Below are 16695 nucleotides of genomic sequence, written 5' to 3'. Positions count from 1 at the left end.
AAGCCAGAGACAAAAGGAGAATTAAATGATGCCGTTTGCGAGGCTCTGGGTAAGGCAGGCAGCGCTCTGGTGCGGCAGGAGGGGTGCTGGACGTGGCCTCCCCAGCAGATGGCCATGGGAGAGACCAGGGCTCATTTTCCTTCGCAGACATCCCCCCCATGTCCCCCCAACCCTTGCCAGCTTCAGCGAGAGGTCACGCCAAGCTGGCCCGCTCTGTTTCAAACCGCCTCCTCTCTCCCTTGTGTCCTTTCGGCTTCGTTTCTTACAGGATCGACATCGCCCCAGAGAATACGCTGTGGGTAGGGGCATGGTGGATCGGCTTCCTCGGGGCCGGAGCAGCCTCCCTCCTCATCTCCATCCCCATCCTGGGGTACCCCCAGCGCCTCCCAGGTACGCGGCTCCACCACGGCTCAAGGCAGTTGGGGCTGGGACAGCAGGGTGCTCGCGCTCGCCCTGGGGCTTGCGTCCTTATGCACGTGTGGAGCTGGGGACACAGGGGCAGAGGGAGGGCTTCCAGTGTTTAAATCGTAATTCCTACATGGACTTCACCCCCGTAGCTTTCCGGCTCCTCCCTCGCAGCCGTCGGCAGAGGGAAGATGCCGCATTGCGTTTTCCCCCTGCAAATCCACCGCTTCGGTAGCATCCTCATCCCGTGTCTCACACGCTCCTTGTCCCCGTTTGCCTCTCATTTTCAGGATCCCAGCGGTATATCGTTATGAGGGTGTCAGAGGCTCATCAGCTAAAGGATGGGAGCCACAAAAAAGCATCGGATCCAGACTTTGGGAAAACAGTTAAAGATCTACCTCGGTGAGAAAACCACCCCACCCCTGAGGCTCGGGGAGCCCTCGCCAGAAGCGAGAGTGATGGGCCCAAACTGAGCTTGCTTTTTGCAGTGCTAGCTACAAGGGTTTGCCCATCTTCAACCGTAGCGCTGACGCCTCCTCGCAGAGGAGGTTGCAAAGCACTTGGTCCCGTCAGCGGCTCGGGGGCTCTGGGCAAATGGGCTGAACTAGAAATTGCGCTGGGGGTTGCCTGAGAGGGCTGGGGACCAGTGGCTGGTCCTCGCCTGTGGTTTTCAGAAGCACACGTCCACGTCTGAAGATCCACCTGCAGTCAGGTGCAACACGCTGAGTTTCACCGAGAGTGGCTTGGTGCCAACCTTTAGGTGACGCACAGGCGTTGTCATCTCATTCCCTCTCCCCAGCAGCGTTATTTCTCCCTGTCTGCTTGTGTCTGGCCTCACCTGGCCCAATTGGGTGTTGTCCAACATCTCCGTCCCCTCGGGGCTTTTCTTCCTTACCTCTGTTTTCGCTTGTGTTAGATCCCTATCTTGTCCTTTTAATGAGAAAAGAAAGGAAACAAAACCCCTGACTCTTACAGCTCCGTTCCAAATCCGGGGAACAAGACAGCCTGCACTGTACCTTTCAGTTCCTTTTCTCTCTTATTCTTCTCTTCCTTTCTTTTTCCTTTTGCCTTTGCATCTTCCAGCCAACTTCTATGTGTTGCTACTTCTTACCTCTCCTGCAAAGCAGCGACCCCGTGGCGTGCTCAATCCCAGGGCCGCCGCTTGGCTCTGTGCTGTGGGTGAGCACGCTTGCACCCAAGGAGGTTTGCTAGGAAATGGTTTAAAGGGATCCGGGGTGGGGACAAGCAAGTGGCCAAAATAAAAAGTGGTCTTTTAACCTGGAAATATTTGCTATGGATCTTTGAAATCTATTAGGGGGTTGGGTTTTTTTGGTGTGAACTTGTATTTAAATGGAGGGCAGGGGGAGAGGTGCTGCCTTATTTACAGCTTGGGTTTAGCTGGTGTGCAAGCTCTGGATGCAGCAGAGATACCTGGGTATCAATTCCTTTCGGAGCTTGCAGTCAATAAGGAGATTTTTCTTTTCTGTATTTCTCCCAGGACTGTTCTTAGGGAGGAGTTTGCACCCATGTGTGGCGGCTGGCTCGTGCAAAGGCAAACATTCAGTGTTGCCAAACCCCGTGCCGCTGCCAGCAATTCCTTCTGCACTTTAGTCGTGGGTGTCTGCGGGCTGGCAGAGCAGGGCTGACGCAGGTGCTCGGTACGGGAGTTTTCAGCGGTGGCCGCTCTGTGTTGTGCCAACACAACTGCTCGCCTTGGTCTGAAATTCTTGGAGACTTCGTAGAAAGTTTACCAGGGGTTAAGGCAGTTTTATGGAGAATATTACACTGAACAGATTTCAATACTGTTATTAAATGGCATTCTTGACCGGGTGCCATTTTCCGAGGTCACGGCTTATTCCCCACGCGGAAATTAAATTCAAAACCTGCATTTAAATAATGATAAGGTTATGACTAAAACCAACACAAACAGGGTAGCAGATAGGGGTTGACATTCAGTGGTTGATGTGTTTCTTGCTTGTCTGGAACAAAGCTCCCACTGTTTCTTGGTGAAGGCTGGCTGGCAGCAGGTATGGGGGCAGTCCTCCTCCGGGACCATCTTCTTTCACCCCTCGTTCCTGAAGAATACCCGAAGGTGGGCAATGCATATCGAATAATTCAGATCAGTCCAGACCTTCGTGTGGTTTTCGTTTGAAAGCAAAAACCCAACAGACTTTTGTGTTCCCTGCTTTTGATTAATAAAAGGGGAAGTGCCTTAGAGGGTTGTTATTCTGGAAACTTGCATTAAAGAGGAGATCACATCTGTGCGTGCAGCTCGTGGGGACACACGGACCAGGCTGGAGAGCGGGGCTGGAGGATGCTTGGTTTTGTTTTAGTAAGGGATCAGGTGATGCACATTTTCTCACCGTATGGACAGTAAGAGTCTCACAAAGATAACCAGAAATACTGATGAAATAAAATCCAATTCCATGCCAGCAGGTCCTTTCGAAGTGAGCTTAATGGATTGCTGTATTCCCAGACCCGGAGCTTACAGGAATGCAGCCCATACAGCTTCATCCCCTGCCCTGAAGAGACTTCTGTCTTAATTCTTGGGTTGAAAAGGCCTGATAAAATAGCAGTTTCCTTTCTCTGCTTCCATATGATTGCTATAACCCCTGCTGTCAATGCAGAGGCATTCAAACAGCAGACACATAGAGCTGTGCCAGGAGAGGAAGCTTTGTCCTAGTGAGCTACAGGACAGTTTGTCAGGATCACTCCCTGGTCTGTCAAGCCCTGATCTTCAACATGAGAAGCTACGGTCACTATTTCACTCATCCCTCTTGGATTAGGTGGTGGGATGGGGCTTCAGTTTGTCTCAGGGCTTTACCCACAGCTTCCGTGTGTTGTAAAGGGAGGTTGGTTTACATTCCACGGGGACGTACATACTGCCCTCCAGTCCTTTGATGGTGGTGACAGGAGATGTCATTTCGTGCTGGAAAAGTCCCCATTTGCGTGCTCTAAGATTGCACAGATACCCATCTGTCCTTAATGACTCATTAGCTTGTGGCCGTACTCTGTTACAGCCTGGGGTGTCCTGGGCATGCAAGTGTTTCTCAGAGGAGCAGGCTCTGATTGTACAGGTGGTCCCAACCTACTCAGCAGGGCCATTACATGAGGAACGAGTACCTATATGTGTCCATATCAGTAAAGACTTGCAGGATCAAGCTTTTTTAGATGATGGGATTCTTCTCTTGGCAGCACTGAGCCTCCTGAAATCCTTTTGGCTGCAAGAACTGGGGACTGTCAAGACTATTCAAGTGTTAGGTGGTTTCTGGGTGTGTTTAAAGTTGTACTGATATCAAAGAAAAGGTCTGTGTTGACTTTGGTAAGGTTTTACGTGCCGTAGCTCCTTACAACTACATCTTCTGTCTACAAACAGATTAAATTACGTGAGTAAATCCTTACTTTTAGTGCTGAAAGGAGTTCCTCGGCATTTTTCTGCCTTCAAGTCTTAACCTGTAACCCTTGGCCAACAGGCACGAAGTCACGCTAGTGCCAGGGGACAATTCCTCTCTTTATCTCTTGAGCTGTAAAGAGGTGAAGGTGTTGTATGTTTTCTACATCAGCCGCAAGGTCCACAAGTGTTTTCTCCCTAAGAGATGAGGTTTTGTGTTTCCAAATAAAGCACAGCTGAAAAGATCATTCCTGGAAAATAGTTTAGTAAGTTAAACTAATCCCAACAGCTAGACGATGGTTAGTATAAAGCCCTCTGTAATCAAGGTGTAAGAGCGTGCGATATTTCTGTCTTTCAGCTTCTTTGTTCTTTTGGTATAATGAAATTCTCCGCTTTCTGTGGGTAAAGTTGGATCAATCTGATGCTGAGCCTCAGCATGTCTCTCACTCTGCTGTGCTACAGTGGTTTTTTCCACTTCCACATTTTCTCCGAAGCAGTAGGTGGTAAGCGACTGTGCCTTTCCCTTCAGCAAGCATCCCATGGCATCCCTGTCACTGCCATCGCTGCGTGATGATGGGTTTGTGCCTGTTTCAGAAATGGGATGATCTGTGACACTGGTCCGGGCAGGGTTTGGGGAAAGGCATGCAGCAGAATCTCAAGCTCGTTACAAAACATCTCCTGCAAAGCCGTGTCAACCCTCTTAGTCCAATATCCGAGATAGTGAGAGATAATTGAGACCATCCTGTGTGCCTGAGGGTGTTTCTGTGTCTCGGAGACGGAATCATTGCTGGATCATCTTTCTGCATATAAATGACACATGGCAATTTTTCAGGCATATCTGTGGCTCTCTACTAAATCCTGGCGGTTCAACAATAAAATGTATTTGCTCAACTTATACATTAAGCTTAAATTAAAGCTGTGCTTAGATTGTGGGGGGAAGATTGCTTTCTGTTTTCCAGTGGGATATAAGGTGTCTTGGAGGTGTTTCCTCCATATAGAAAGGCTTGCTTGGTATTTCCCCTGAGCTGCAAAACATCTACGGTTATCAGAGACTGTTATTGCTGCGAGGACAGGGGTGCACAGAGTGGCATGTGCATATGTGAGGATGTAACACGACTTTGTTCCCTGCTCTTGGTTGAGTCGGGAGTCCCAAGATAACTGCCATCAGGGACTAATAAAACCTTGAAATGATTGAGATTTGGTGGGGAGTAGTGTCCTTTCAGTACTGTCCCATTTAGAAATGGCAAATAGTCAGCCTGGCCCTAAACGTTGGAAAATTACTGCTGAAATCATCTGTATAGAAGTTTGTGGGCACCCTGAGGGTGAATAATATCACACACGCACTGCTGGTGTCCAATCCCCATTTTGAACATGCACATGAGATAAATAGACCTATCTGATTCTCTCATGAGAAGAGTCACAGATTATTCCCTCCTGTTTTAGGTGTTCGGTTGACGTTCCTCAGATTCCCTTGGCGGTTGGCTATAGCCAACGGAGCTATAAAACACGACCAGGATAAGCACATCTGTTAGGCACCTGAGGATAGTTGGGACAACACTCAGTAGGAACAGGAGCTGGAGCAGGTTGGCACGTGAGAGATGTTATATATAAAGGCAGAGTTTGAGGGCAAACTCGTTGATCCCCACCTGCAATGGAGACAGTGTCCACAGAGCTATTCTGGGTGGGTACATAGGGAGAGGGGAGGGTATCCTCAGCATCCTTCCTTGGCTGGTAGGACTCAATGAGTGTAAGCAGAGAAGCTCACTGCTCTTTCAAACTCCAATTGGCTCCCTTTTGGGTTTTTTCTTTTGAGGAGATGCAGCATGGTGGGATGCTGTCTCATCCTACATGTGGTCCTTCTGACTTGAAGATAAGGGATAGACCTGAAATCAAAATATGCCACAGTGATTGAATTCCGGTCTATTTGTCTTTCCCAGATCAGTATTGCTGCTTCTGAAGAACCCCACCTTCATCTTCCTCTGCCTAGCGGGAGCGACCGAAGCCACCCTCATTGCTGGGATGTCCACATTCGGACCCAAGTTCCTGGAGTCTCAGTTTAGTTTAAGTGCCTCTGAAGCTGCTACCTTTTTTGGTAAGGAAACCAGGTTTTCGCAATGTTTTCCCATTTTGCCTACAAATCCAAGAGCACTGTGGCTCATTTAGAATGGAGACAAACATGCTTTGCAGTTCATTTACAGAGCGGTTACCGTCTCCAGCTATTAGACAGGATCGTTTCCCATCAGCGCATCTGTACCAAGTGCGTTTTCAGAGCTGTATCTACTGACATCAGGAAGAAATGTGTCGCTTCTGTAGCCATCTGTTACCCTCTAGAGGAAGGCAAAATAATTGTAGTCTGTTCCTTCTAGTGCGTTATGAAGAAACATTAACTAAATGTTTCCTGTAACGAGGGATGTCTGAACTGGGGGACATATTTTAGCAGCATCCTCAAACGGGGAAGGTCCTCACTTAGCTGCCGTATTGTAGACTGAGGAAGTGGTGTCCAACAAGCATCAATACTCCTGATGTGCTCCTCAAAGAGGCTGGTTTAAGATCTCTGGATAGGAAAAGCTGCCTTGCCAGGCTCATGCCCCGTTACCTGAGCTGTTACAGAGGACCACCTCCTGTAGCAAAGTCCACTGAACTCCCCCAAGAAGCCATGCAGCAACCAGGGGGTTGTTCTCATGCAGAGACACATTAACTGCAGTTAATGTATTCAGACTTGATAACTCCTTACTGACATTTCTAAACTTGCTTGTGGGTTTGGTTTTTTTTCCCCTTTTTTTCAGGTTATCTGGTCGTGCCAGCTGGAGGGGGAGGCACATTCCTGGGAGGATTCCTTGTGAATAAATTTAAACTCCGCTGTTCAGGAATCATCAAGTTGTGTTTACTTTGCACGGTGTCAAGTCTGCTGGCTATATTCATTTTTTTTATTCACTGCCCTAACATGCCGATGGCAGGAGTAACCCAGACGTACGAGGGAAGGTAATAACAATCATCCCATCGGTCTTGTGCTGCGTGGCCCTGGTCAGGATAGAAGGATAATTCCAAATACGCGGTGCTGGTGGCAGTCAGGTGTGAATGTGTTGGTGATGGAGGAGGGTGTCCAGTCAGTCTTACAGGCAGATACCATGGGTGAGACCCAGAATATAGATGTCCTAATTTTTGTGTCCAGTTGGAGTTTGTGGAAGAGGCTCCCTCTGTAGTGAGGGAGGGGAGATCCACAGTGCCGGTGTGTGAGATACTCCACTCCTCAGTTGCCTTCCCAGGGTCCCCCATCTCCATCCAGTGGGATAAACTGGACTAAAAGTGGGAATCTGGAGGTGTTTCCCTGTGAACTCATCACTTAAACTCCCTTGGTAGCTGTGGGGAAGAGACAGCTCCAGGCTACCATTCCTGTTCATGGTTAAAATTGGGTGAGATGAAACCCTTCTAAGCCTGGCTTTGTGCTACTTGGGGATCCACCGCATCTCCTAGCATCCCCCCTTCTCCTCTTGCTCTCCCCATTTCCTCCTGGAAAATGCTGTCCAGTGTCTCCCCACTGACTGCGCCTGTGTTTCCCTTAGTGCTTTGCCTGGTGGCCACCTAAACCTTACAGCAGCCTGCAATGCTGAGTGTGGCTGCCTACAGGAGACCTACAGCCCTGTCTGTGGCAGTGATGACATCATGTATTACTCTCCCTGCCACGCTGGGTGCACAAAAGTGTCCGAAAACCTCAGGAATGGCAAGAAGGTATGTCTGAAAGCACTGTGTGTTGACAAGGTGGTGGCACATCTTCTTGGGCGTGGTTTGGCTGGCTCTGCAGAAGGGTCCACAGGTCTGAGCTTTGCTGCGAATCAGTGTAAAAGCCCGGTGCAGGATGGATGCTCTCAGGTACCACCTGGGATGAGGGCAGAACATACCCTGAGGTCTCCCAGCTTTGCTTCTTGCAGTGTGTCCAACCGGTTTTGCCTCACTCTGGGTCAAACTGTGCTGAAATCTGTGGCAAATCACCCAGGCAGGTGGGGAACTTGGTAGGCATCTAATTCTTCTCCCAAGGCTTATTTTGGGTCTTCAGTGAACACGGTGCACCTACTCATCCTTCCAGCACGTTACCCATAGAGACAGGTGAAGGTTTAAGAAGGGTAATGATGACATTCAGCGTTGAAGGACTGCCTAGCAAAGTTAATATCTCTTACTTAATAACCTGCTTTGAAACAGAGGTGTGTCAAGAACGCAGCTTGATTTCTGCTTCGCTCTGCTCCGGGAGCAAAACTGTCTGATTTCTGTCCTCCCTGAATTTCTTTCTATTTAAAGCTTTGACCGTCACCATGCTCTCCTTGGCGAAGCACCCACCAGCCTTTCTTTCCCAGGTCTATCATGAGTGCAGCTGCATTGAGAAGACCCTCTTGCCCGGCCCCGGTGATGCAGAGGCAGGGAAATGCACCTCCTCTTGTGCAAAAAGGCCCCTGCTCCTGTTCTTCATGTTCGTGGTGATCCTCTTCACCTTCCTGAGCAGCCTTCCTGGCCTGACGGCTCCTCTGCTTTTTTTTCCCCCCCCGCCACTCTGCGGTAAGCACGGGATTGCCTCCTTCTCCGCCAGCGCTGCAAGAATCCACCTCTCTGCTTTATCCTGCTGGCTCAAGCCCTGGGGAAGGTGTGATGGGAGCCACCTTGTTCCTGGCAGCCTGGAGCAGCAGGACTAATTCCCTTCCCTCTCTAGCTGGGAAAGCAAATTTTAGCATTGGCGGCTCTGTCCTCCGACATCGGGCACCCACGTGTGTGTCCCAGTTGGCAGCAGTGGGGGGGTGACATTGCACTGGGGTGAACCTCAATCTGCAGAGGTGCCAAGCATGCTGGACCCGAGTGCGTGGCATTGCGGGGCGGGGAGGTGCCGTGCAGCCTGGCAGCATTTTTAAACAATTCCCCTTTTGTTCCCCAGGTGTGTCTCTGACAGGCAAAGGTCATTCGCCCTCGGGATCCAGTGGATCGTAGTACGAACACTAGGTATGGAACGGAGTGAATCTGGGCATCGCTATGGTCCATCAGCTTTGTGGAGCGTGTGCCAAGCTGTTACCTAAGAGTAAAACAGGTTGGGTTGGAAATGAAGGGGGTAGGACACACACTGTTGAAAGCAGGATGTTTTCTCTTGTTTACTGTCATTCAGAAAAATCTAATTCCTTTGCATGTGGTTTGCAAACTGAGGGAAGGATTCTGTAGACTCAGGTGGAGTTGAAGAGCAACGTCCGGGCAATGTGTCCTTATTTTAAGGAAAAAGGAGCAGAGGCATTGAAGCTCCTGTGTTTGTCTTTTGGCTCTTGTGCAACATGTAGGTCAGGATGGACAACAAAAGACCCACTGGACTCTGAGATCTTGAAATTCAGTGTATTTGGGGTACCTTGTGGCTCTGGGCACAGCTGTAGATGTTGCAGGATGAGTTTGCTTAATCACGGTAGCAGCAGAGCCCGATGCTTTTCTGCAAGCACCTCGCGTCTCGCAAGGCTGGTGCATAGGTGCTGCCCAAACTAAAGGTCCACTCTCTTTTCCCGCAGGAGGCATCCCTGGCCCCATCGCCTTTGGGTCCATGATTGATAAATCCTGCCTGCTCTGGCAGGACCAGTGCGGCGAGCAAGGTTCTTGCTACATTTACCAGAACTCAGCCATGAGCCGATACACCCTCATCGCTGGACTGGTCTACAAGGTGATACTGCCCGTTAACTTCACTCTCTGATAAGGCGAGCGGGTCTTTAGGAGACACGTTTTGCTCTGGGAGAAAATTTTACCAAATTGGCTCGTCCTGATCTGCCATCCCCCAGCCCGAATTAGACCTTCGCACGAGAAAAGTTCTCAGGGAAGGCAAAAGCTCCATTTGCTTCTCACCAGGTAATGGTGCTCCAGGCACCATCATTCTCTTAAATTCCCATTACTTTCTAGGCTTACAGCTTCTGTTGCACCATATGAAATACCTCCTTTTCTCCCAACAGTTACCAAAGTGATTTTTTTGCTAGAAATGGAGTAAAATGTGTAAGTGCAGTGTGCTGGTGAGAGTGAGGGATGGCACTGTGGGCAAGCTGTAAATCACCATTCCCTGATCACTGCTAGAAAAGAGAGAGCTTAGCTGTGTGTTTCTTATTTATTAGCTGAAAACCATCATTTTAACTGCTCCCAAACAAGCACTTGCCCCATTTAGCAGTTGCTGTGATGAAGAGGCTTTCAAAAGCCTTCCAGCAAACAGCTCACGAGATGTTGGTCCACGCAGCTCTGTGCTCCAGGTGTCTGTGGGGGGCTGAACAGCTTTCCAAATCCTCACTCTCCCATTGCTATGGGACTGGCTAAATACAGATTTTTACCCCCTCCAGCTCTGTGCATGGGTCTGCTGCCCAGGCTGGCCTTCAGCATCATCTCCTCCCCAAAGCTTGGTCAGCAAATCTCATCCCACATGAGGGCTAGGTGCCTGCTTTTGGGGGGAGCAGAGAGTAACGGGATGTCTTCATGGCTGCAGGTGCTTGGGACAAGCTTCTTTATAGTCGCCTGTTTACTCTACAAACCCCCGCCACCGGAGTCTGCTCCGGGCAGCTCAGATGCATCTGAAAATGGCAACTGTGACCTCCAGGAACACAAACCTTCGCTGCCGGCTGAAGAGGATATATAGCGCTGTACGCGTGGCAGTGACTTTCTCAGTCTCCAAAATACGATGAGAAGACGTTACGCAGTCCCTAGGGGTTTTTAAATTAATAGTAATATTATCACTTTTTTAGTTCAAGAGAAATAATTTAAGTAACCACTGGTGTGCTTGCTATTTTCTTAACAGCAGAAGCACATTTAAAATTGTGCGCTGATGCCATATGCAGTTATTTAATTTTATTTAAAGAAAGGGCTACTGTAGCTTTATTCTCTGTCTGTGACAAGCAAGGACCGCATTCTCCACTCGTGGAAATAAGCGCCGGTAACTCCAATGGAGCACGTGGGGTTTAAACCACCAGAGGATCTGGTCCCTAATATCTCAGTTGTAAAGCCGACTGTAGCAAAACTTCTGCTGAGACTTCCTAAGCCTGAAAAGAGCCCTGCTGTCCTGCAGTCTGGATTGCAAAGGGGACGCCTGGCCCTTAAACTACTGTATGCAAAGCAGATGGCCCTGACGGTGTCCTCCTCCTTCCCGGCACCCGCAGCATCCCTCCTGCCGTTCGGGAGCAGGTTATCGAATTATGCAAATTCCTATTACTGTGCAGTGGGAGAGGGGTTTGAGAGGAGATTTGCCTAGCAAATTCATCGGTACACTACAGGCAGCCGCCCCTGAGAGCTGCTGAGCACTGTATGTTCACTGCCTCGTTTCATTGCAGGGTTTACACCGTGGTGACACTTCTTTTTTTTTTTTTTTCTTTTTTCTGCCTTGTTTAAAGGTGATGCCTTTTGTAATGTGCTGTGCGAAACTTGAACTTGTTTCTTGCTGTTTGTCGGGTGCAGGAAGACACGAGCTACAGATCTATGCAATGCTTCTCTTCCGTTGCTCTGTAATGACCATGAGTTGGGGTAGATGAGAAAACTCAGAATGAATTTAATTTACCTCTAGACCGGTAGCTTAAGGGATCGCTTGCCCTAACGACAGATCGCCTTGTGGAAAGGATGCTGAGTTGTAAGTGGGCTGCTTGCAAGTAGAGGGGTCAGTGTTCCCAAAATGAGTTTTGAATCATGGAATCATTTAGGTTGGAAAAGACCTTTAAGATCACTAAGCCCAACCATTACCCTACCCCTGCCATCCCACCACTAAACCCTGTCCCTAAGCACCTCATTTGCCCGGCTTTTAAATCCCCCCAGGGATGGGGACTCGACCCCTTCCCTGGGCAGCCCTTTCCAGTGCTTGACAGCCCTTTTGGTGAAGAAATTTTTCTTCATATCCAACCTAAACCTGCCCTGGCACAACTTGAGGCTGTTTCCCCTCGTCCCATCGCCCGTTCCCTGGGAGCAGAGCCCGACCCCCCTCCCCAGCTCCCCCCTCCTCTCAGGCAGTTGTAGGGAGCGATGAGGGCTCCCCTCAGCCTCCTCTTCTCCAGGCTGAACACCCCCAGGTCCCTCATAAGACTTGTGCTCCAGACCCCTCACCAGCATTGCTGCCCGTCGTTGGACACACACTTGCGATGTCCACTTGCAATATTGACCAAGATCTTTCTGAGGGGGGAAAGTGGACTTTGGGCGGGCGTATGTCTGACTTCCCTCTCAACCCAGATCAGGCGATGTTAGTGCTTAGTCTGCCTGTGTTTGCACAGCCCCACGATCCAGATACAGCTCCGGGGGAGGGCTGTGGCCGGCCCCTGGAGTCCTACACTGTATAAACTGTGTCCATGGGGACGGGACCTACATTACTGAGCTGCAAAACTGGTGCTTCTTTTGTGCCGGCTGCTACTTAGAATTACTTTGTAGATGTTTTTGTATATTTTGTGTATGCTTTCATAAACGGACATGGGATGGGCATTTGTTTCCTTCGTTAGCAAAGAACCAACGCTCAGGGCAGAGGCGAAGCGGTTCCTGTTGCACACAGGGATGGCAGCGCTGGGAGCGTGGTCCATCCTCAGGTCAGTGGTGGCCAAGAAAGCAGCTTCTTCCATTCACAGATCCCCTTCCACCAAAGCCAGGTAGTGACCTTCCCGCTTCCAAAGCCCTTGTTTCCCAGCCTCTGTCAAGTGCTGGGAGAGACTTGAGCATCTCCAGGAACTGCTGGAAAAAATAGAAGTGCTAAGGGTGAGATGAGGGGGTGGCTTTTGGCTGCTTGAACATGGGCAGCTGGTGCAGCTTTGGTGGGGCACAGCGTGCAGGAGAGCCCTGTTTTACCAGGGAGGCAGGATTAGACCCACCGATGCAGGAGTTAACCCCCACACTGCCCAAACACCAAAGGCTTCTTCACAATGTGGGTTTGGAGCCACCTGCAACCACGAGCCCATCTCCAGACCTTGCCCAGCGATTGCCCTTCCCAGCTTACAGACACTTTGGGTACAAGCAGGGATCTTAGATGGGGAAAATGCAGGAATGTATTTTGGGAACATATTTTATGTATGATGTATTTATGAAAGGTAGAAGTTTTTCTTTATATATATATATATTTGGACATTGTAATGCAATTCTCGTGTTTATAAAATGAGCTTTATCTGAGTGTGTTGTTTCCAGAGCAAAAGAAAAGCTCATGGGGTTCTGGGCATTTATTATGTTGTTGTGCAACTGGTAAGTCATGGGTTTAAGTAGGGAGCAACAAGGCGTTCCTGTTCCATAAGCGGGTTATGTAGGTGTGCAGCTAACTTAAAATATTTGAAAGTATGTTTCCCAGTCTCATATGAAGTATTATATTGCTATAAAAGCATAGAAATATAATCAGTATTTCCCAGGTACTTGTGTGCGTGTTTTTCATCAGTGGCCACCTTTTCCCAGCTGCTGTTCTCGGCAGGGGGGGGCTGGGTCTGTGCTGCCTGCGATGCCCATGCCACAGAGCCTCCTGCTGGCAGGGTCGGGGCCACCAAGGAGGAGAGTTTGGATTCAAGTTTGTGCTTATATCGTAGTGTTAATAAAGCCCTTTGTGGATGCAGGAGCTGCAGGCACCATCGTCTGCCTGGTGGGACAGCAGATGACATTGATACCCTGTGGGTCAGCGTCTCCTCCTGACTTACCCTCTCCTCCTGAGATGGAGGATAATTGCTTCTGAAGGCAAAATGAGGTTTTTGGTTGCTGGGGAAGAAGAACAAAGAGGGCAAGGTAATACTTTCGCTGCCCTCCTTCATCCACAGACCAACCCTGTTAAAGCCATGAGGTTTCTCACAGACCTACAATCCATAAATGAGGTCAAAGTCCCGCGTCACCTAGGGTTTGCTTAAGGGGTGATTCATGCCATTAAAGAATACAAACAAATGGTTGGTATTGAGGAAAAGCCACAGGGAAGTCAAACAAATGAGCACCCAGAAAGGAGTCCAAGCAGGAAGAGTTGAATGTTATTTATTGTAGACAAAAAACCCAGGCACTCAGTGAGCTGTTTTTCTTTAGTGAGGAGTTTGTTTGGAAGCTTCCCGGAGGTTTTAAAATGGCAGCAAATAAAAGCATTGAATGTGATACAGAGAAGCAGAGCTTCCCCCCCGTGTCCTGCTGCTATGGCCTCTTCTACGGCCGGGCGTGCAGAAGAGCCTTGGTGCCTCCCCCAGCCTTCATCCTTGCCATGGACAGGAGCAAATGCTGATAATTCACCTTTTATACTTACATTAATATAATTCGGGAAGGAAAAAAACCCAAACAAACAAACAAACCCAACCCAACTGATGGGTATGTTTGGATTGCACATTGCCCTAGTGAGACCCCAGCTGGAGTACTGTGTCCAGTTCTGGGCTCCCCAGTTCCAGAAAGATGAGGAACTCCTAGAAAGAGTTCAGAGGAGAGCAACTAGGATGATAAAGGGACTGGAGCATCTCCCCTGTGAGGAAAGGCTGAGGGAGCTGGGCTTGTTCAGCCTGAAGAAGAGAAGACTGAGAGGGGATCTCATCAACACATACAAATATCTTAAAGGTGAATGTCACGAGGATGGAGCCAGACTCTGCAGGGGTGTCCAGCAACAGGACAGGGGGCAATGGGCACAAACTGAAGCATAAGAGGTTTCAGTTGAATATGAGGAAAAACTTCCTTACTCTGAGGGTGCCCGAGCACTGGCCCAGGCGGCCCAGGGGGGCTCTGGAGCCTCCTTCCCTGGAGATATTCAACCCCCACCTGGACGCTGTCCTGTGCCCCCTGCTCTGGGTGACCCTGCTTGAGCAGGGGGGTGGGACTGGGTGATCCCCCGAGGTCTCTCCCACCCCCTGCCATTCTGTGACTCTGTGATTCTGTGAAAAGAACGAACCCCCCCCTTTTTTTCCATGTGTCAGGGTTTTGCGTGGGGTGCAGGTGGAGACCCCGGTGCCACTAGATGGCAATGGAGACACGGGGTGGCTTGTCCCAGCATCTCTGTGTGCTGGCTGAGAGCGAGTTCTTGTTGCTTTAGGGAAAAAGAGAACGGCAGACTGGTGCCCTGGATTCCTGATTTGCACCAGCAAAACCGCAGATGTATTTTGTAAGATCCAAAGAAGGTCCAAGGTAAACTTTCAGCATCTAGAACCAGATATCTCCAGGGAAAAGAGATAGCATTTGTAATCAGAAAGTGATGCAGCAGGTGAGGGTCCAAACAGACCAGCTGTATTATTTTTACAAAAGTTGATAAATTCTTACGTGAAGCCTTCCCTTCCCAAGCAGGGGTGGAGAGCTCTGAGCTGTCAGTCAAAAGGCAGTTTCTCTCTTTATCTTTTCCCTTCTTGATTTTCTCTCCCTAGATGTTATCATCGTGATCACTATTAGCCCAAGCCTTTCACCTCGCTCTGAGTGAGGTGCAGATCAATCCCCCGGCTCCACCATCCCTTCTCTGCACTGCATGGCTCAGCCATCCAGACTCACCCTTGCATTTACCCCAAAAACATTCTCTGCCCGTGTTTGGAGGGTAATGCGTGCTGATCCCCCTTTACCTTCCTGCACCATTAGAAACAGAGAATCTCATAGAATCATTTAGGCTGGAAAAGCCCTTTAAGATGACTAAGGCCAACCGTTCCCCTAACCCTGCCATCCCACCACTAAACCCTGTCCCTAAGGACCTCATCTGCCCAGCTTTTAAATCCCCCCAGGGATGGGGACTCGACCCCTTCCCTGGGCAGCCTCTTCTAGTGCTTAACAACCCGTTGTTGCCGTGTTGTCCCTAAGCTGGAAGTCAACTGCGAGGAGGGCTTGGGGGGGGTGAAGGGTGAGCTAAGGGGGTGCCAGCCCCCCCCAGCGCTGGGGCATGCCCAGGCTCAGAGGCTGGCGCTGTGCTGCTCCTTCCCCTTCACTGGTAAAGCTTTGAGCAGTGGAGCTGCTGGGCTTTATGGAAAAAAAAAAAAGACTTGCAAAGAGCTCATAGCTGACCGCGAAGGGGAGTAAAGGCTGTGACAGGGGAGCAGTGAAGACATCTCTGCCTTGCCACAAGCTGGCAGAGGGGGTATGTGGCAGCACCAGAGTGATCTGGGTGATGCAGAGGTGATTTCCTACCTGCTTCTCCCCGTAGCAAATTTTTTTCCTTGGCTAGCCAAGCCCGAGCGGTGTTATTCTGCCCGTGCAGTATTAGACTTCTGGGGTCTGACTCTCCTTTTGCTTAGGACAGCAATTGTATTGACTGAAGTCAACTGAGCCACACAGAGTGAGGAACAGAAGTGAAAAAATAAACTACAGGAGGACAAAACCTTTGCATCCCCGCAGGAGATCCTTGTTTGGCTTTGTTGTGCAGAAGAGCCTACCCGTGTTTTGCTGCAGTGACACAGGATGCTTGTTTTGGAGCACAGCAATAACCCCAGCGTGCTCTGGTCCAGCTGAACTCAATGGAAAATCTTTTATGAGCCCAGTTGGGCTCTGGATAAGGCTCATAATTCATAACTTCTCTGGCTTGCTTTAAAACCAAACAGCAATAAAGGAGAGTGGCAGATTAAAGGAAATGTGTGTGTCTTACCAGCCTGGGCAGACTCAACCCAGCAAATGTGGTGGTGGCCAGGAGGTGTGGGGGGGTGCCTCTGGGAACGGCACTGGATTTCTATCGAATGGTACATTTTCTGTGGCCAACAAGTTCCTCTGGAACAGAATAAATGCCAAAATTTTCTTGTGTTCCCTGAAAGCTTTCATAGGGACCTGCACAAAGCAGTATTAGAAGATGAAAATGAGACCATTCTGCTCCTTCGAATGGGGCGCTGTGTTTCTTCTCCAGCCGGGGACCCACCGTCCGTTTTCCTGGTGACACACAGAAGACTAAATCTCATGTTAAATCAACAATTTCAGTTGTGTTACGTCTTGCCTGCTTCATTACCGGTTACCGCTGTCAGTTAATACAGGGTCCTGAGAAACCTCCT

At 49.6% G+C, this 16695-nt stretch overlaps 1 protein-coding gene across 1 annotated transcript in view; it reads left to right on the top strand.

Moving 5' to 3' along the window:
* SLCO4A1 (solute carrier organic anion transporter family member 4A1) overlaps positions 1-10424 on the top strand; it is a 13821-nt gene extending 3397 nt beyond the window's left edge. Inside the window, exons 3-11 of the mRNA XM_009643725.2 lie at positions 269-390; positions 696-807; positions 5734-5888; positions 6583-6778; positions 7360-7525; positions 8146-8315; positions 8712-8779; positions 9325-9473; positions 10275-10424. Coding sequence (XP_009642020.1) covers positions 269-390; positions 696-807; positions 5734-5888; positions 6583-6778; positions 7360-7525; positions 8146-8315; positions 8712-8779; positions 9325-9473; positions 10275-10424 — 1288 coding nt within the window. The remainder of the gene's footprint in view (positions 1-268; positions 391-695; positions 808-5733; positions 5889-6582; positions 6779-7359; positions 7526-8145; positions 8316-8711; positions 8780-9324; positions 9474-10274) is intronic.
* Positions 10425-16695: the final 6271 nt, after the last annotated feature.

This window comes from Egretta garzetta, unplaced genomic scaffold (genome assembly GCF_000687185.1).
Source record: "Egretta garzetta isolate BGI_Z169 unplaced genomic scaffold, ASM68718v1 scaffold158, whole genome shotgun sequence".
In the NCBI taxonomy this organism is placed as follows: Eukaryota; Metazoa; Chordata; class Aves; order Pelecaniformes; family Ardeidae; genus Egretta; species Egretta garzetta.
The sequence above is the reverse complement of the archived record's forward strand: the minus strand, read 5'-3'. Positions and strand labels throughout refer to the sequence as shown.